This window comes from Rhynchophorus ferrugineus, unplaced genomic scaffold, assembly GCF_030347505.1.
Source record: "Rhynchophorus ferrugineus isolate W39M unplaced genomic scaffold, kcgeb_rfMv2 rfM4, whole genome shotgun sequence".
NCBI lineage: Eukaryota > Metazoa > Arthropoda > Insecta > Coleoptera > Curculionidae > Rhynchophorus > Rhynchophorus ferrugineus.
Window position 1 is genome coordinate 1806167 of NW_027472583.1, and position 22454 is coordinate 1828620.

Here is a 22454-nt window from a genome sequence, read left to right on the forward strand (position 1 = left end):
AAGTACGAAAGAAATGGCGCAGTGAACATAAAATCTGGATACTTGATGAGTGGAAGAATGTGTCATGGTCCGATGAAATGTCGATTACATTTTTTCCTACAAATAATCGGGTTTACATATCGAGAACCAAAAAGATAAGAGAGATGATTTAGGCGGCATATCGTTGTACACACTTGGTCTTCTCATTCACTGACCGGACTACTATTGTATATCTCAACATTCTCAATGTTCAATAATGATTTATAAAGCTCTACTATAGGGCGTTTGATATGTTACAGCCCATAAAACACTCTAGATGTTCAGTCATTCTGTCAAAAGTTATAACGCTTTTAAAATTGATATTCCAGATGGCATTCGTTTACTTTGCCAAAAGTTATAGCACTGAAAATGGATATTCCAGAGGTCATATTTTTTTCTTTCACACAGATAAATATCCTGCACTGGTTCACTGCACAAGTGAACCTCAGTGTCGGAATTGGTTTGCTCTCTTTAGTTCTGCAAATTTTCAAGTCGATGAAATTGTTTCAAATATTGAAGCGAACTCATATATTTCATCTGGCCACATCATTATGAAAGTAAACATCTATTATAAAACAATTTTTGCATAAAACTGACTACCAAGAGAAGCTCGTTGCTTGGGTTTCACATAAATTAACAGTGAATAATTGATGAACCAAGTTTCCAATTGTGAGTCGCTGCTGCAACGACTTGCAAACAAGCCATTTTTAGGGCGTATGATTACAGGCGATGAAAAGTCAATCACGACCTAGCACAAGTCTGGAGATGCTTCACATATGATAATATTTACAAAGCCTGTAGTGACTCATTGTTTGGAAGAATTGAAAAAGAGTTTCTCTTGAGCTGCTCTGACATGGTCAAATCAGTATTTCGCCTCTTGATTTTTCCGCTCTATGTATATTTTCCTCTATTTCTCTTTCAGTTTCATACTGGCTTAAAACGGACTTTGTTACTATGACTTTATTACTTACTGGCCCAAGAAACAGAAAAACTTTAAAGATATGGACAATGAAGCCGATGGGGACGTCTCCATTGAAGTTAGAAATGCAATGACTGATGCGCAAGCAAAGAAATATCATTCTTGATATAGTACGTATATTATGGGTGCATCTATTGGAAGACAATCCCAAAAAAGAAACGTGTGAGTCTTTTGAAAGTATTTGAAAGTCCATGATTTAATTTTTAAAATATGTCACATCAGACGCAACGTAAACATACGACGGACACACGGAACACACTATAGGATGCAATCAGACGTTCGGTAATGTAAGCAATTTTCTACGCTCGATTATGTAAGCAGTTCTTGGTAACGTGGCGCTCGATGTTTAGTTGTCAATTTAGTTCTTTGATACTAATTCAGTCGTCATCGACTTCCAATAATGAAAACATTAATAGCGTTAATAATGTAATCAATGTATACGCTCGATTATGTGAACAGTTTTTTGACTATGTCTTAATGAAAATGTTTAAAATTAAGTGACAAAGTGAAAATCATAGACAAATTTGCAAAAGGTGCGGAAGTGATACAGTCGACAAAAAAATATGGAGCATATTTGCAAATATTCGTACAATACAGATTTTACAAAGAACCTACAACACATTTGGAGGTCCAAGAAACAGAAAACCTTTAAAATAACAAAGGTGTCTAAAGCGGCAAAAGCAGCTTTCAATTAACAGCAAAATACCTAAAAAGTTATATGAAATTCGATTGCTGTCTATAATAACCTGCTACCTGAATCATATACGATGGTGAATCCCAACATTGCTTGTACTCTTGTAGGAGGAAGATATGGACAATGAGGCCGATGGGGACGTCTCCATTGAAGTTAGAAATGCAATGGCAATGCGCAAGCAAAGAAATATCATTCTTGATATAGTTCTACGTATATTATGGGCGCATCCATTGGAAGACAATCCCAAAAGCTAATTACTAAAGTTCAAGATTATTTTTCTTCTAACTAAAAAATAATTATCGCTGTTGAAATATTTGTTTAGTTTGTTATAAATATATGTATATGTATTAATAGTTTCTTTTAATATACCGTTCATTATTTAATTCACGTTTCATAATGTAAATAGTTCGATTATGTGAATCACACTTGGTTTGATTAGTTAAAATATCCTTGAAGTCGATGGTATCCGTTAAGCTAGAACGATGAATTTCTATCAGTTTTAGCATCAAGTACCTAAACACTATTGAGCACTTTCCCTTTTAATGTTTTCTAGTATGTTTTAACCGGTTTTGCACCATGCGATCGAGCATTGTCAGTCTGAGGAATAAGATTGCTAAGTCTTTGTTCGTATTTTGCAGCTCACACCGAGCTGACCCCACCAAATTCATTTTAAATGTCTCACTAATCAAACTCATTTTAATGTCTCTTGGCTACAATTCATACAGAACAAAACATCAAAACTTTTGTATCTTTCCCATGTTCTTCAAGCAACTGGAAATTGTTTCTTGTGTTACTCACAACAATTATGCATATTCTTCTTGCATTTTACACGGACTATCATCGAGTAATGCCTTCAAATGTGTTTATCTGTTCAGAACGCTCCCATCTGTTCTAAATCCTTTAAATATAAATTCGAGGCCTAACATAATATATAGTAAGAAGCTGGCAGTGAATATTAATATTAAATAACAATGGCATACAAATACGAAAAAAAAATATTGATAATAAATTGTGTGCTTTAGTAACAGGAAGTTTGGATATAATCACAATGTAAATTAAATTCTAATCTGATGCAAACACATTCGAGCCAAATAAAATATATGATTCTTTGAAGAATAATCTAAAGCAAACAGACTCGTCGGTCAGACATATCGCGCTCATCATCGCCATCGTAATGAGAATCGGTTTATTTCCTGCGATCTGTACGAAGCGTTTGTTGATCCTGCGGATATCTGCGGTTATAAAAACAGTTTATCCCATATATTCGTGAATTTTTCGGATTAATGTTCGGAAATATAGTTATGCCGGTTCGTAACACTTCAGTTTTCGTCTGGATTTTAATTGGTACTTTATTACCAGAGCTAAATTTTTGTTGAGACTATTAGTAAGCGAGCTGACTGTAAAACCACATCATAAAATCGATTGTATTAATGTTAAATAAAATGTTTTATGTGTAGAACTTTTGGTGTGAAGCAGCCTTCATTCAATATTTATTATATATTTATTTTTTAGTTTTTTCTTCAGTAACAGTATAACAACAATATTTGCTTTTAACACTAAATTTAGGGAGATTGTAACGTTATTGTTTATTTAAATGTTGACACCAAAATAATAGAGAATATTTGGCTTCTTTCTTTACACGATTACACTTTCCCATCTTTCCTATAGATGGGTTTAGAAAATAAATAATGGTAAAAAATATGTAATAAATATAAAAGGTTATATTCATCCTATAATCTCTTATGAGCAAAATTTCCTTCCTAGTAATGTTTTAATTGTGTTTTAGAAAGTTATTAGTGAAAACATTATCCTGCATGTTTTCAATGCTTAAAAAACAAACATAATCATCATAGGGTATCGTAGTACGTTGCAATTGATGAGTCGAAATCTTGCAATAACTCATAATGGATATGATAAGAGCAGAGGCACGATCAAGCTGTTTCGGAAAACACCAACAACAACCTAAATGTATTTACCAGATATAGTTTTAATTAATTTCCCGATAATAAATTTATAAATAAAAGGTGTAAGCAAAATCGTACAAATATATTGAAAAATATATAAAACAGAAAAATATTAAGAGGGTATTCTAGCCTAGAGATATGAAATAAATCGTTTTTTTTTTCAAAATTTTCGAAGGTTAATCTTTAAAGAGTATGCAGTTAAGAGGATTTTTCAAAATTTAAATTATTTTTGGAGCCGGTTTGGTGGCGTAGTTGTAAAGGCGATGGGACCGGTCCTCCTCCTCTTGCGATAGCCGCGGGTTCGAATCCTGCTGGGGCATGGTCGTAAATTTATGTTTGTGATTATTTAAAATTTGTGATTGTCCTAGGCAAGAATGTAAAATCCGACAAGGAAAATGATCCCAGTCACGTTAGTAACCAGGCTGGGTAAGACCGACACTCGCCAGTCGGTAGGTTTAATGCTGAGGACCGTGGTTCGGAGCCCACGTTAAACTTTAGGTCCAGTCCAGATAAACCCATAGTTGGTAAAAGCAAAGAGTTAGAAATGAGACTAAAATATATTAAAAAAAAACATATTTTTGTAGATATAACTGTTTTAATCATTCGCCATCTAAAATAATGTAAATTTAATCTAAAATTAAAAAAAAGTTTTTTAAAGATTTTTAAATTTTTAAAGATTTTAAAGATTTAAACAGATTTTTTGCTCCAAATTCCTTTTTGTTATGTTGAAGGTGTGTGCAACAGCAATATCGGAAAGGTTTTCTGCATCGTATTGTTATTGGCGGTGAAAAGTGGATTCATTACGAAAATCCAAAGCGACAAATATCATGTCATACCTCAAAGGGAAAGCCGGGTACCCATGGCTCCAAGAAAATGTTCTTCAGCATGATAACACTCGACTAGATGTTGTAAAAGCAGTAAAACATACTTGGAAACATTAAAATTGGTAGTGCTACATCAGTTTCACTTCTTATGAAGGTACAAGAAATGGGTCGATTCGTGCACAGTCTCAAAAGATCGTTCTTTGGAGATGTAATCCATAAATTTCATATAGGTTGGAAAAATGTAGTTTATAGTACTAATATAAACTGAAAATTATCCGGAAAAAAGAAAGAGCAGAAGAACACAATTATGTATATATATATATATATATATATATATATAAATATATATATATATATATATATATATATATATATATATATATATATATATATATATATATTATTAGGACCAACAAAGGTTTGATTTAACTCGTAAACTAATTCAGATTTGGGATGAGTCTCCATCCAATAACTCTTGCAGTTTCACATCTTCAAACTTTTTCGGTCTAACAGAACTTTCTTTGTTTTGCATAACGAAATACCACTTCTGAATTTTCGGCTATTTTCTTTTGATTAAATAAGTAAGTAATAGGTAAAGTAATGGCACGAAACTTAACATTTTCAAAGAATTATAAATCTATGACGGTGTTATAAACAACAGTAGAATAAAATGACATATGTGTCAAATCATAACAATACATACTTAAGCTTAGCGACATTTGTTAAAAAACCGGTAAACACTTTCCGGTACGCCTGGTATAAATAAAATGTCTTAATAAATCCGGATTTACGATTATTAAAATCGAAACGGGCGAGACGTACGAACAAAGCCAGCCAGTTTGTTATTCTTCCCAAGAGGAAATGGTACAGGAAAATCCTGTAAATCACTTGGTGTGTTTGTTTAATCTCCTGCACTGACTTCCTCGGCAAAAGACGCACAGTCTGGACGAATTTAGCCCTCTCCTCGTTCGATCGCATCACCTGCTTCGATATTGAGATCGTCTTTTATTTCGATTTTGGACGGGGTCCAACCGTTCTCCAATAAACGTTTTCGTATTCGTAATTTTTACGCGATGGTTTTCTGGCTTTGTGACTAACAAACGTCTGACCTTTTAATAGAGGCGAGTGGTCATAAATTTGTTTTTTTATAATGCCACAGTGACATTTATCGATGCTATTAGAGACATTCTGGATTTTTTTCCAACTATTTTCTTGTTAATGTTATTTAATAGGTCGTAGTCGTATCAGACTTTTTAATTATGTTTTTCTTATTGTCTGTTTTATTTTGGTTATCATCAAAGACCTCTTGATATTTTGAGTGTTGTAAGAAGAGGAATACTGAATGATTATCAATTTCAAACAAGCTCTTCTCCTAACTAAGTTGGGTTTAACTTAAAAACCAATAATTCTATAAGAATTACTTCTTTAAATTTTTAGTTACTCATGTAGTTTTCATTAAGCTGTGATTTCTTTCAAAATAATTAATTACAACGAAAAGCTTGAAAAACGGCAACAAATCGCACATTTTTTCATCCCTTGCATAAACATAAATCTCTCAAAACATATGTTTTGAAACCAGAATTCATCTTAAATTGTTCTACGATTTATAATGGATAAAAAACATGGAAATCGTATGGATATTGTTGTAAGTATTAGTAAGATAGTAATCTCTTTGTTTTTGCCATTTAGGAAACGGTCTAACTCTAACTATATTATTAATATCTGTGGTTGATCTATCTCTATCCACAATAAAATCATCATCTTCTTTGGTGCTGCTCCTGTTATCCCCAGGTCTTTATTATTTCTAAGGTTTTACCTCTAATTTATTGTGATGCGTTCTGCCAAACCAACTCTTTTGCTATTTAGGGCAGTACAATGACACCGATATAGCTCCATTTCAGATGAAGGTTTAAAATCAACTTATTTTTCTTAATTCTCTTTTAGATGGGATGCAATAAGAGTTCTTATATATACTTAGAGACATTAAATTAACCAGAAGTTACAAGTAATTAAAATACTACCATCACTATAAGTATTTAAAAGTGTCTGATGTATGCTATATACACTGGGTAACTCAATAACACTAATTTTTTATTACTCTTTCCACAATCTGCCCACAGGGCTATAAGAGTTTGTTATATTTATATAACATGGCATGTAGAAAATCACTTCATTAAATCATCTCCTGTATAAAAGTCTCTTTCTGAATCGCATCATATATAGACATATGTTCAATAATCAGCTCGGATGATGTTGGATGTTTTAGTCTACGCACTTCACTATTGCTTCGCATATTTAGCTGATGATTTAGCGAGTGCATTGGGATGCACTGACGCAATACGCTCAATAATATCTTGTTATCTAATAATATCTAATAATATTTGTATTTGCGCCCGATAAGCCAATACTTTTGGTAGTGTTTAAGTCCAAGTTGTTTCGGTTTGACGAGTATGTGGTTCTTCCAAGTTAGGCGTCGATTTAGGCGCATAAGATATTTAGTATCCTCTGCTTGCAGGACTTAACAATTATTTATATAGACTGGTGGACATGTTCTTCTACGGAGCGTAAAAGCTACAGAACTGGAACACTAAATATAAAACTGTTATTTTATGCAGAGGACTGTCAAACTATTCAGTTTAACTTTTGGGCTAGGTGGTTTGCCAATTGTTTTCATCAATAGCTATCGCTGATCAAAATACATTCAAGCACCTAATATAATATGATCGTTGATTGGTTTGTGAGGAATTGTACGTACCAATAAGTGTTTGGTTTTCTTTCCGTATTTAATTCGTAATATATTTTCGGCTGCGCTTTATCAGTTCAGCAGACTGTTGGAACCTAATTGATGTATCTATAAATACATCGTAAATATCCGCATCCTATCGCTTTTCCACCGATAATAAAACAATTTCCGAGAACAAGTAAAGTACGCCACATGAAAATATGTTTATTAAAAATAGATGGGAAATTGATTTTCGCCATCCGCATGGCTTGAAGTCTTTGACATTGACCCACGTAGTCGTTCTTTTTTTTCGGTGTGTTGCTGTCCTTGTTCGGTTCGTGTGTTGTTTCGATCTACACGTGTTGCTATGTTGCGATACGTACGGGGATGGTTGTAATGGAGGAAACCTATGTCATGGTCATGTGAATATATTACAATTTTTTGTAGTAACGGGTTATGTTTTCTAATAGGAGTCACATTAAATTTAATAAAAACATTTTACAACTATATTTAATTTATTAATTTATACATGGTATCAAAGGGGGAAGCCCACATCTCAAAATTTAGTTTGTTTTATTAATTACATCTTACCTTGGATATACTTAGCGCAGTCTTAATTTAATTTATTAAATTAATTATTACTACATTTCTGTTGTAGTTGGCTTAATACAGTGTGTATTTCCTATAATTATAAGTTAATACAGTATGTATAACTACTTAAACTAATGTTAACAATACACTTATACACTAAACAAGTTCGTGTGGTTTGGTTCGCTTCTTGATTTTCTGCCTGTTGTCCAATAGCTGTATTGCTTCCACGTTGCTGTAATTTAGCTATCTTATTTTATCTTTTAAAGCGATATCTTGGATCATTTCGTATATTCATTTGATTTCAAGGTCATCGAGCAGCTCTTCGTCGGTTACTTAGCGATACACATTGGCAATTAATCATAGAACTTTCATTTGGATGCATTGGATTACTAGTTGGTTTGATGTTTTAGTGCAACTCCATATTTGTACCCATTAGGTCCAAATTGGCTTTATGATTCATTGATAAAGCAATCTATTTGATTTTGGGTCAAGTTGAGTGTATCTTCTGGCTAACCAATACAGTTGCATGACTTTGAGTCTAATCTACGCTGCTTTTTGTCTAACATGATGTTTCCAATGGTAGGTTAAACCATCGAGATGTATGCCGAGGTAATTAGCGATTCTACTTGAGGAATCGGGCATCCGTCAAGTGATAATAAGGTTTTTGTCATTTAGTCGCAACGCAAAATTAGCATGGGCAGATTTTTAGCTATTAAACTGGAATTTTCAGTCTACTTCCTCTATGTCTAATTGAACCTTTTCTACAGCCTTAGGCAAAAGATTTATTATATTATAATAAAGCAATTGTACTTCACTTAAGAAACTGTTATGGCTTAAAACGAAAATTTTTAATTTGCTTGAAAACTATTTTAATAGAATGACTGGAGTTGTGACTTGATGGAATAATTATATAGGCTCTTTTATATAAATGAAACACTTAATTCTATATACTCCCTTCGTGTTATCGCACACTATTTTTTCAGAATACGAGCTGGAATAACGAGATCTAAATATGATTATATAAATATGCAAAAATGTTTATTCTTTAAGACGTTAAATGTAACATATGTAAACATCTTGTCCACTTCATTGTACATTAATGAAAAATTTTCCATTTCTACACCATTTGATATGAAAATAGATGTGAAATAGTCCTTTAACTTTTCTCATGCACCAAAACAAACAACACCTATTTATTGTTACGACATATACACTTAGTTCTCGGTCTTTTTGTTGTTGTATTGCTTGGTTCCTATCTATCCGAAATTGACGACGTATTTGTTTCAAAACAATCAGTTTTCATATATCTCAATTTATTTCGATCGACAAGATATTTAAAAAACAAAATTACTTCGTTTGAAAAGGTATGAAAAGGTGCAATTCATTTATGTATATCAAGCATAGTGAAAGCCTAACTATCGAAATTCCAATTAGGAATAGCATCTTGGTTAAGCAATACTCTTCCACATTTAGATCTATTATCGTGCGGTGTGAATTGCAAAGAACCAACCTTCCTGTACTTATTTACAGAGATTTCCTTTAGCTTATCGTTGTTTACTTTTAATAACATATATTTCTGGGCTAGAGCAGCATTATTTGGAAAGAATGCACGCCATTTTAATGTTCACGAGACACGAAACTTTTGTTTCTTTTTATTTTCGTTTGTTTTACATTGTGTCTTAAAGGCAAATGAGAATATTACATAAAAATAGTGAAAAAAACGATTTAATGTCAGGCTCTAAAAAAGTAAATTAGTATTTTAACATTTTATTTTTATTATTTATTCACATTTATTTTGTGACAGTTTACATTATGATTTAAAAGAATAAAATATGAGAGAAGGAGAGATATTTACTTTATGTTTCTCCTTTCAGATGGGCCCAACGAGAGCTTGTACATGATCAGTGGCGTGTGCGTCGCCATGTTTTTGGTGGGTGTGGTAATTATACTGCTGGCTGTGACTATCAGGTAAGAATGCTATGATTTTTTTAGGCTGTATTTCGATTTTAATCGGTACTTTTATACGGGAGATTTCCTTAATACCACCGAGTTATAATTAATATCATTCGTGATGTTTGATTTTAGATTATTTTCTAGCAGAATTATTCTTACAATATCACAACAAATAATCCTGGAGAATGTTTTTCTTCTTCTTCAAGAATTATTAATTATGATATACACTATGAGCCAGAAACAAGTGATACTCAGAGGTAATTGTACCTATTGAGATGTAACTTTCAGTGGAACATCTTATTTCGCCGTATTTTGATCGCCTTCTTAACATATTGTCATTGGCTCCTAATATCTATAATTTATATCGTATATGTTTTGTTTTAGAGTTACTAACTCATAAATTTGTGAGCTTTAATCCTTTATATCCTTCTTGTAAGTTTTTTTGTACCAAGATATACATTTTTGAATGGTATTTGTTGCGAATTTCAATTATAATTGAGCTATATGTACACAAAAAGGGTGACATTATCTCTCGGATAAACATAATAATATTAAAGAGTATGCAATTTTAGGTGAAGGAAATGATAATTCATATTATATTTTTCTGCAAATTATTTTTAAGATATGTGATATAAATAGAAATTCGCACATTATATTTCTTCTTCAAAACTAAAGGTTGTATAAAAATTATACTACCGTTCGATTCGACGTAAAATTCTTTACAATTTTTGTAATTTTCATTAACTTGCGATTATTTGAATGGAAACGGCGGCAAAAAACTTGAAAATGGCAAAAAGTCGCTAATTTTTACGACTATATATATGGAAAAAGTGCGAAATTTTTTTATCTGGGGTTAAATAAACGAAAATCCATGTTAAATTGCTTTAGGAATTATATTTTTTGAGATATGTGACAAAACCAGAAATTCACATATTTTTGGAAAACACGCTTTTCATTGTACAACGTAAAAACTCAGAACTGTAGGAGTTTTATTTTATCACCACTTAATTCTACATAAATTCTTTATAATCTCTGTAATTTTTATGAATCTGTAATTATTTAAAAGGAAATGGCAGCAATGAGATTGAAAGTGGTAAAATATGGCCATATATACATGAAAAAATTGCAAAATTAAATTAAAATAATAAGATAAAACTCTTAGTATATATGTATTTTGAGGTGAAATAAACGAAAATCCATGTTAAATTGCGCTAGGATTTATAATTTTTAAGATATGTGACATAAACAGAAATCCACTTTTTGGAAATACAAAGAACTAAAGGTTGTATAAAGATTATTATACTATTATTCGATTCAACACAATATTATTTGTAGTTGCTGTATTTTTCATTATTTTATAGCGACTATTTGAACCAATAATGAGCTGGAAAAATTGAAAATGGTAAAAAATGGTAATAACCCAAAAGGACTCAAGACTTAATAATTTGGGGAACTTCTTAATGAACAATGTGATTTTTATACCTTCTTATTTTACTGCTTTATAGCTAATACAATAAAGATATGTTTTTAGTTATCATTTCATTACAAAGGAAAATGTACACAGACCTCAATTGCAATTCACTAATTGTCTTAATTAGAATAGAACGCCTATTTCTTAACCGTCTAATTGATGTCTTAATTGCACGGCAAATGTGCCATGTCCGACCATTACTTCAGTTATCCGGATTTCGCTTGTTTTGTTTTGTTCGAACCAAAATCATCATATTACTGAGCATTTTAAATACGCTTCAAGCTTTTTTCCGAACAAATTGCACAAAATAAAAGAGGTAGCAAAATAGTGTTGAGATAAAATTGTCTTTTTTTTAATTTATGGAACATTTACGAAATTTAATTTAATTTAACGCAATTGTTTGTTTTTAGTTATAAATTACCATAAAGATAAAGTGTCGACACAATACTTATTAATTTATTAACTGAATCAAGATGGATATACTATATATTATTTTAATATTGATTTATTTATTGCATATAAAATTCGAACTTAAAAAAATATTATTTAATGGAGTTAAAATAACGAAATTATAATCAATTATAACATATTATTACTTAGCAACAATGGATATAAACTGATATAAATAATTTACTATTTTTTTAAAATAATTTACATAATGTTAGTGTTTATAAATAGAATATAACTTGATTTGGTTGAGTTTCTCGAGTTTTGTTGATTTTCTTTAATAAACTAAACTCTTAATATTTCTTTTGTTACCTTTTACTAAAGTATTAGGAAGTCTATTTTACAGTAATTTTTTAAATATAGAAAATTTGCGAAAAGCGATTCTATTTTTCCTAATAGATGGATTTACAGTAGCATATGTCCAGTAATAATTGAGATTCAAATGAGTGACACTATAGCATGTTTGAAAGGTAACATTCTAAATATAAATGCAGTTAAAACTTATTCCGTTTTGCACTTGAGGATACTAGTTATTTTCGTCATATTTTGATTATTTGATGATTATTGTATGTTGATGATTACTTAATTAGAAAAGAGCTAATTTAAATCACTTGGTTCAGTTTTCGTCCAAAGATCAGATGTTCTGCAGTGACCATGTTACTATTTTAACAAAAAAAATAACAACGTGATTTATTTACTTTATTAACTCCGAAACCGAACTGTAATACATCTAAATTTTTCTGTATTTGATTTTAAAAAATCAAATAATTAATACTTTCAAAAATCTATAGTAAATTCAATTTAATAACAATATATAAGTATTGTTATAAATTAAATGAATAAACTATAACGGTTGCATGAGGCATATTGCGAACTTTTTACAATAGCATATGTATCCTGTTTCTGCTTTTTTTTGTTCAGTTGCCTTTCGAAATCGATTTTTGTCGCACACATGTGCACAGGCTCGCTTGTATCCGGCAGGGTGTACCAACGGAACAATACTTTCAAATTGATATAATTTTATTTATAGTTCTCACATATTAGGTATATTGTTCGATAAAAGAAGAAACAAATAATTAAGTAATGTATAATTGTGCAATTTAAAATTCAAACAAAATTATGTTCAAATTTCAAAAAACTTTATTTCACTTCTTTCATTTCAAAAGATCTGCATAGATTGTTATATAGACACATTGCGGGGTTGATTTACCTGAAACAACTTGGTGGGAGTAGTTTCAAAGGCTTAAAGAATCAATCATTTAAAAGAACAATGGTTATGTTTTAGATACTTGTATTTAGAGTATAATAACAAATAGAGCCAAAACTGTATCCTTTGTTCCATGACAATCTATAAAATTAGTGTTATAAAATGATATTTTACTAATAATTAATACTTTATACTCATATTTTCGGATTATCTGCAGCTAATTTTGCCTATAAATTAATTATATTACCTCGAAAAAATGTAAATACAAAATTAACCTAAAAATGACTTCTAACCACAACTGTGGTAAACTACGAGGCGTATATAGAAAAGTACGCGTAGTTGGGAAACCAGGCTAGATTAGAACAAGTGCACATGTACACTTCCTGCCGATGAAAACTAGTGTAGGCATGGATGTGAAGGTTTTTACTGTTGTCCTGTAGCCTGGCTTCGTGTTTCCAAACAAACCCTTTAATTGCTTCTTTGATTGTAGGAAATTCCAGGTCACGATGCAAATTTTCATACAGGTACAGCTCCATCATATTGGTTTGACCAACAGATTGTACATTTGTATTTTCTCCGAAGGAGCCAATGAGTTCGGCTAAATTCTTTTTGACGTACTCCTTTCATTTTATTTTGATATTTTGGAGCATATATTGGAAAATAATATGAAATAAATGTCGATAAATTTGTACACCCTATATATACCCTCATATATACTAATGGCAATATTTTTAAAATCAATTCTACGCTATAGACGGAACAAATTACTATAATAAATCGAACCGCTTGTCTTGATGCGGCTCCACAGTTAATATGAATCTTTAATGAAATTTGCCCGTTTAAGTACCAACTCTAACATTTTACACGTGTCCCATTCGCCATACTTGTTATAAAAGCATTTTCTTTGCGGTTTTCACACAATGGTAACATAAAAAATAACGACTATTGACGATCACCGAAATAGAAATAATGGTTTTCCTCATTTCGTTTTGTTTACGATCCCACGATAGATCCATTAAATAGTTTTTCCAATCAGAAATTATTGTTAGTTGGTGAGATTTTAACAGTACAGTGTGATTTTAATAAATATATTTTTTGACGTTAATTTTTTGAAGTTATATTTTCAATTACACAGTTTTGTGACATATTAAACTTTTGTAAAACTTAAGTTATAAAAAGTTTCCAATAAGTCCCGGATCTACAAAGTATCAGATCGATGAGTTAGTTTTAAAGGATTTCTGTAATTTTTACCCTTATTTTGAAAAATCGGTATAGTGTATTTTATTCAGAGTATTGTCAATCGATAGCCGCTACTTTTTCCCATCTCTCGTGCAATTCACGGATTCCATCTCTAAAGACCGATATATCTTTTGAGACTGTCCACGAATTAACCTATTTTTTGGTATCTTCATAAAAATTGAAATCCTGATAAGACAGGTCACGAGTCATAACAGGTCAATTGAAAAGTGCCGGGCCTGACACAAAGATGGCGCTACCAGAATTAAATCCATATGTTTTTTAGTTAGCCCTGACCCTCAAAAGATGCGTGTATACATTTGACAGCTGTAGGATCATTAGTTTGTGAATCATAGCATTTTGTGTAAAACAACTTTTGTTGTTGTGAAAAAATGGATAAAAAGGAATTTCGCGTGTTGATAAAATATTGGTTTATGAAGGGAAAAATACATTTGAAACAAAAACTTGGCTTGATGCCGAGTTTCAGGATACTGCCCCTGGAAAATCAACCATCAAGGATTGGTATGTTAAGTTTAGACATGGTGAAATGATCACCGAAGACGGTGAACGCAGTGGACGCCCGAAAGAGGTTGTTACCGACGAAAACATGAAAAAAATTCACAAAATGAATTTGAATGATCGTAAATTGAAATTGAATGAAATAGCAGACACTCTAAAGATATCAACTGAACGTGTACATCATATCATTCACGAATATTTCATACACCGACTTCAAACTACCAAAGTAAAGGGTGCAGCCTGTATGAGAAAAAATAGGAATAATGAATGACTGAAAATAAGAAACGTTTCAAGTTAATTTGACCAATTTTCTAACTAACCTAGAATAAAAAGTCGTTGTCCCTGCCGGGAACCGAACCCGCGACCTCTGTTTAGGTGCTGAATTCTCTAATCGTTACATCATAAAAGCAGTGGCCTACTATATTTCTACGAGGTCTTATTTGCTACAAGCCTTTTCTGCTTTGGTTGCTTAAAAATCAAGCTGAATGGCTTTTGCACTGAACGACTTCTGATTTTCCATCACATCAACTCAGTCATAGCATTCTATACAAATATTTGATTATTTTAGTTAAAAATCATCGTGTGATTTGTACGTGCCCTTGACCTGGCTTGGTGCTCGAATGGAACCACCTCGGAAGTGCACTCTTTCGAATAAAAAAGGATTTTGAAAATCGGTCTAGAATTGATGGGGAAATCGGCGAACATGGTGCAAAATGGCGAAAAAATGCATGGCAGAAAATGGTGGCACTATGTTTGAGTCTGAGTTTGAATAATGTTCTTGTCTTTTAACAATTGTGTTTGTCTTATAATATCGTCAAATAATGATTAAACCAATTTAAAACATTCAACATGTTTTATTATAAGACAATATAATAGAAATGATTGATGTAAATGTAGCAGTAGAAAGAAAATACATAGGTAAATGTTTTTTGCTAACATATATATATATAAAAAACTAAAAGAGAAAAGTGTAAAATAACCAGTGAATTGCATCAGACAGCAGGAAGGTAACCAATTATCGAAACCATTTACATTTTTTCCAATGTGTATATGTGTGTGTATATTTTCTTTTGGTCGTTCGAGTTTGTTCTACCAATATCAACTGCGAAGCGATATTAGCAGGAATTCGAAGTGTTAATTGCCATTTTTTTCAAATAACATTAACACCTAGACATGCAGCGATTCCAGGCATATCACGAGCAGGTCTGGCTCGTATTTTTCCCCCGTGTTATTGGCGAAAAAATCGCCACGAGCTGTTTATGAATATGATTAACGCGGGATCGATTGGATCGGCAAACTATTAAATATTTACGTTGATGCTTAATGCTGCTAGTTACATGTCAAATTCAGATCTGCGTCAATGGAGAAGAAATTTAACATGCCGGATGAGAAAAATCAACAGAACTAATATACATATATGTTTCTCTGACATTATCACTTGCAAAAACACAAGTTGAACGACAACGGTTCTTTCAGGCAGTTGGGTGAATCCAAATGGTTTCTTTTGATTGATATTTGCATGATGCTCCAATGACCAATCATCAAATAATTCAGTACTTTCAACAAAGTGTACCAATTCATATTTCAACTAATATAAGACAAAAATAATATTAACAATTGATTATAATAAAGTTATTTCGATAAATTTGTCCCAGTATACTTCCCCCTACCACTCATCTCCCAATCTCTAACTATCCTTTAGTCCCTTTCCTCTCTGGACTTCCTGGAAGAAGAGCTCTTTCTGGTATGAAATCCTTTTCACTAGGGAATGTTAACGATTGTTAACGATTACGTGGACACGTTAGCTAGATTCAGTCAGCTTTTGTCTATAGATCACTTCCAACATTAAGAGGTATATTAACAACACTCTTCAATTGCACTAGTCAGTCGACTCAGCCTTGATATATATTTCAATAGCTATGATGAACAATGCTCTATTAATTTCAAAAGTTTCATTAAAGTTCCTGTTTGACTTTCCAATTATAAGAACAACTTGTATTAGATTTCAGTTGAGAACGTATAGATTGAAGTCTATTTAGCCTTAGTGAAATCAGATTGAAATCTGCCTAATGGTGTAATTCTTTTGAATCTGTGATCTACTGGAATGTTATCCAAGAATTGTAGTGTCAAGGTTCATTTCTATACATTCCTATAGTATCTGGATGCATCTGCAATATATTTTAGGGCTTTATTCGGCCCACATAGGTTTTAGAGCTTGAGCTGGTACAATAGTAACCTATTATGTAGTGACAACTGAAATTATTCCAATTAGCCAATACATTTTCTTACGTTTCATTCATTTTTTTTCATAAAAGTTTTACATTGAGTCTTATCCTAATATACTTGATGTTGTATTTGGTATTGTTATACTTTTTATACTTGTATTTTCCAGGTCTAGGTCTAGTTATTTGGTTTGTCTACCAGTAAGTGTTTCAGTATCATAAGAAAATGAAACCATGGTAATATATTAAATTTGTTATCTATCACATGTGCAATGTAAGTTGTAGCGACCTTAAGGCACGTGAAATTTTATATCTTAGAATAGCGGCCTACAAAATACCCAAATTATATGTAGCAATGTTCGTCTTGTCGGTCGGAATGTGTGGCTGTCAACTCGGTGGTTTATCGGAACACTCAATACTATTTTTGTGGAAGGATGTAGGGTGGATGGGATATTAGGTTAGGTTAAGGAAGTACGAAAGCGCTATAGAAGTGATACTGTTACAAGAGGTAGAGAAAAGAGGAAAGATAAAGGGACGTCGTCGTGGTAGCAATTTTTAGCCGGGATTTGGTTGCCTAAAGGGTTGTAGCGGTCGCTACATCACTCCCCTCTTAGTGGAGCTGCCGTGGAACGTACCTCCATGTGGTGCAGGTTCCTGAGCATACCCGCAATCACACAATCAATCGTCCAGCGACTTCATATGAGATGGGGATCCAATCTTAGTCAGGTGTTTTTCGATGTCAGCTGCCACCGAAGGAGTAGCAGGACGGGGTTCGTCTTGGGGTGTTCTGATTTGTTTTAGGGTACCTATAAGTGTGGTGCCTTACGTGTCCCGTTTCATGGTGTTCATGCGTTGATGTCATGCATGATGGGCTTCTGTGGTCTTTGTCCGCTAGTCTCATGGGATAACGTCGACCACATGACGGTGAAGGGTTCCCCGTGCTATCCTTCCATGAATGTGCCGAGGACTCGAATCCACTCGACATGATTCTGTTGAGCTGGTTTATCTGTTAGGCACTTTGATCACTTCTGGGTCACCAATTGTAGGAATGCTCGTCTTGTCTGTGGCTGTCGACTCGATGGTTTATCGGAACACTCAGTACTATTTTTGTGGAAGGAATTCGCGCGGGAACAGGAAACACCGGCTGAATAAAAACTTGTCTATTTCACGTGTTAAATCCTACATGTGTTCGATGAGAGGATGGGCAGGATATTAGATTAGGCTAGGGAAGTACGGAACCGCAATGGAGATGGTAAACAGAAAGAGACATCGTCGTCTTTATGGTCTTTTATAGCTGGGAACCGCATGGTACCAATCCACCAGCCTTGCCAACCTTAAATTTTAATGTAAGCTAACAGCTAAGTTTTAGTGAAGATAACTGGTATCCAATATTTCCCATTAAATAACTTTTACAATGTAATATTAACAGTAATTGGACAAAATTAGTATCAACGAGGACCAATATTTATATTTTTTGCTGGTTTTATTCATCAGTTCATTTTTGCTAAATCCTTTTGCTTAAATTACAGCATTTTCACTTCGTGTCATCAATACGAGAAAAAATTTGATTTTTTTCTCATAAAATATCATTAAACTCTTCCAAAACAAAGATCCACAAGCACTTCGAAAAGTGTTTAGTCCTTGACGACGACTGTACAAACAAAGGCGAGATAATAGTATCTGATAAACATCGTTAACATCAGTACGGTGTCCAAGTCGTCTTACTTTCAACCCGATTGCTTTCACGAAAATTATGAAAAGAAAATTCGTTATCGCGTCCAAACGGGAACGGTCAGAGAAATGTTATTTTTGTGAAGTGTATTGTTACATCTGGATCTCGTGTTTTCGATATGTGACGACTAAATTACAGTAAGTAGGGATTAATAACGGGTCTGACATAATCTAATCTATCAAGAAAGCACGTCTCACTAGCATGATAGCAAAAAATTACGCTTATATAGCAGTTGGTTTCGCGCTTATTTTAGCTGTTGTTGGAGATTAAACTCAACAAAAGGCTAGTCATGTTCGTCAACACTTTATAAACAGTAAATATATAAATATATAATAATATTGGTAATTCATATAGTCAATATTTTTATTCCACTCAAATACAACATTCGACAGTTTGCTGTGGTCTTTTATATAAAAAGTCATGTTTAACTAGTTAATTTATAAGAAAAAAATGTATCAATATATGTAACCTGGCGATAATCATTCTGTTTTGAATATGTGAGCCTAATTTTAAACCCAGCCCATCAAATTAAAAATTATATTTAATTAAACAATATAAAACAATTTAACATCTTAAATAAATAGTAACACAGATCAAAATAACTGATATAACAGTTACTTGTACAATAAATAAAAGAAATAAAGCACATTCTAAGTGTGCGAGATTTTGATGTCGATATGGTCCGATGACACTTAGACCGCATAAACTATTAATTTATTTTAAAAACTGTGTTACTCAAAGAAACGAGAGGCGACTTTTAAATGGTGATACAAAGCGACACTGAGGATTTTTTATATTAGCAAACAGACTAAAGCTATTTTGGTAGTCTTCATACATGGTCGCGATAGTCAGGACCCTAACGTTATATTCTATAACACCTCCTTCATAAAGAAATGGCCACAGGGAAGTACGTTGTCTTTATTCCATCTGGACAGCTTATAGTTGTTATAAAAATTGTTTTTGAGCATCGATTGTACCATTGTCCGCCGATATGACATTGTTCTTACCCAAGTTTCTATGGTGCCCATCCAAAGAATGGTTTTCAAAATTTTGGTGAAACTGAACTACTACAATCCACTTTTGGTGGCCATCAACCATGTCCAAATTCCACTAGACTAGGTTAATTCACAGCACTTGAGCCCGTCTTTGGTGTCCTTACACCTTGACCTGTGATTAATAGGCTGAGAATCCATAGACTAAGGGTCGTTGAGCATCTTCAATCCATCTTTTGTAACCTTATGGCTTCAGCTGCGATACTTTTGCCCGAACCCAACTTAACTACACCAAGGAATGCTTCAACCAACTGCGGAACGATTGCTAATCCAAAGTCAATCTGCTTTCTTTTCTTGATAATCAATTGGTTTTCGGTTAAATGAATGCATTCAAAAGAGAACAGCCTATATATTATTTTCGTTGTGAAGTGTTCTTTCTTCAAACCTTACTTCAAAATTCCAAAAAGTTTGTAAATTATAGACCGAATGGCTGTCAGAGAAGACAATATGATAATGTTTTGATATTAAAAAAAATTAAAATAGTTAAACCTCATCGAATTTTGTGTCCTATTGGTAACCAGGAACTAGCACTCCGTAAACATATTGAATAACCTATTATTCGTACTTATGTCAGCTTATATTTGGACTTCAATATTTAGTTTAAAAATGAATTGTGATAAATCTGAGTAACAATAAGATTTAATTAAGTGGAAATAACGTCTCAGATAAGATAATTATTAGATAATAATAATAGCTAACCTATTTGAAAAATGTTCCTTCGATAACGTCTATTAATAATGCATTCGACTGGTCTTATCACGAAATTCCGAACTTCAATATCATTATCCAACTGTTGTAAGAACCATCAAGAAAATATTTGCATTTTTAGTATAAGAATAGTGTCTGTTAAACTCTTATAACAAAAGCGAAATTATTTTAATGCCAAGGCAACATATTTTAAGTTTAATGAACCTGTGCTATTGACTCGTTTTATTTATTTATAATTTTGTATGAATTTTGAGGATTTCATCTGATCACAGATATCTTTACATTTGTAGTTGGGATATAATTTTTTTATATATACAAATATAATTTTTGTTAGTATGTAATTAGAATAGATTTTTAACTAAACTCTGGTGTTCAGATAATTAAGATAGTATTAAACGATGTTCAGTTTTTAGTATAAAATTGAAATATGCTTAAATTAAATTCTTGCAGTTATCTACTAATAAAACATCAGGCACTTTTCTAGTTTGGCAATTATATATGTATTTAAATGACATATTGCTTTACCAACAAGTGTAGAATTATGGTGTTCAACTCTGGGGTTGTATCAGCTAAAGCAAGAGAATTATCATACATATTTACATAATGTCTTGAAGGTATAAACTCTCCATAACGTTATCAAGGACTATATCCAATGAAATCAAGTTGAAAGTTGAGGTTGTCCAGCTCTTAGATGGCTCGGTTAGAACATCAAAGACAGTAAAAGAATTTGATTTGGTCAAGTGAAGTTATATACATAAAAAAATAACTACATAAAAAATAGATCATATATGTTAAGCCTAAAGTGTCTATCGTAGAATAAGTACTTTATAATTTAAAACCGTAGCAGATTAGAATAACAACAAATAGTTTATTAGTGGTAATTTATTAGATTTTATAGATTACTATAAAAAATGTCCATTAGTGTTATTGAGTTATTTGCAGTATAGATACATTCACATTCTGTTATTTTTTTGGAAGAAATCTGCTACAAAAACCTATCAATGACTTTTAGAAATGTCTATTGACGCTGAATTATTTAAAGGTTTTGACTTTGGTGTTAATGACAAAGAACGCCCTAGAGGACCAAGATTTAAAAAACACATATTCTTAATTTTCAAGGATTTAAATACTACAATGACCAAACAAATAATACCTCAGATTGATTTTGATACTTGAGAGAAATATCGATGTCTATTACACCATCCATCAAGGGATATGTCATAATAAGGCTGAATATAGATTTTTTAAGTAATTTAGAAAAATGTTTGTGAAAATGTGTGTTATAACAGACAGAAGAGTCTTTTTAATAGTAATTTTAAATTATTAAACCCACATAATTCATTAGATTTATTTTTATTAAATGAACTGAGGAATTTTTGATTGTAATTTATTCCTTTTACTAATAATTGACTTACAATTAATTAGACATTAATACCTCCCTAATCCTATCTAATTTTTTAATAACCTGTTTGATAGCATTAACTTCTATATAAGATAAAAAGGATTAATATTTATACAAGACCGTTATTGAAATATTTGCCATATACCCGATATTTTGATAATAATAAGCCGTTTAACCGATATTTAATCGTTTTTTTGCGATCATGTCTCATTTCGTGGTTGGCAGTCGAGTGTAAAACATCGAGGCCTTCCCTAGTTGCTCCTTCTGTGCCAGCACCGCAGTTCTTACGCCATCTCACGCTCGGTCATGGATCCAAGAGACGGGTTTCACATTCGGAAAAGACCCAGAACGAGAAGATCGTTTTTCAGGTAAGCTTATAATAAACCAAGAGCTCGTTTTCGTTTGTCAAGCGTTTCAAGGACGCAATTCTCAACAATAATAATCACAAAACCGTTACAGAATCTATAAGTTTTCATAAATATTGCGTAACTGTTTGATATGATGGTGGTTTTTATCGAAATTTAATTATATCGAGGTCAACGATTCGTGCTCTTGAGTCATTTCCAGCGTAGGTCTTCTCGCTACTATTGTATGATGAAATATTTTCACTGAATCACATCAAATTGATGTTTGTTGTGACAGAAATAATGTTAAAATGTCGATGAGTGAGGTTAGACGAAATGAAAAATAGAAAAGATAAATAGAAGAGCAGG

The 22454-nt window shown here is 32.3% G+C and overlaps 1 protein-coding gene and 1 long non-coding RNA gene across 5 annotated transcripts in view; one reads left to right on the plus strand and one right to left on the minus strand.

Moving 5' to 3' along the window:
* The window catches only part of LOC143195929 (uncharacterized), a 351357-nt gene that overhangs the window by 278845 nt on the left and 50058 nt on the right, over nt 1-22454 (plus strand). For all 4 annotated transcript variants that reach the window (XM_076403457.1, XM_076403456.1, XM_076403458.1 and 1 more), the window contains one exon: nt 9667-9760. In XM_076403457.1, coding sequence (XP_076259572.1) covers nt 9667-9760 — 94 coding nt within the window. The remainder of the gene's footprint in view (nt 1-9666; nt 9761-22454) is intronic.
* Nucleotides 16980-22436, minus strand: LOC143195934 (uncharacterized). Its single transcript, XR_013005620.1, has 2 exons — nt 19741-22436; nt 16980-19689 (listed from the first exon to the last, which is right to left on the minus strand). It is a non-coding gene; the product is annotated as an uncharacterized LOC143195934 (long non-coding RNA).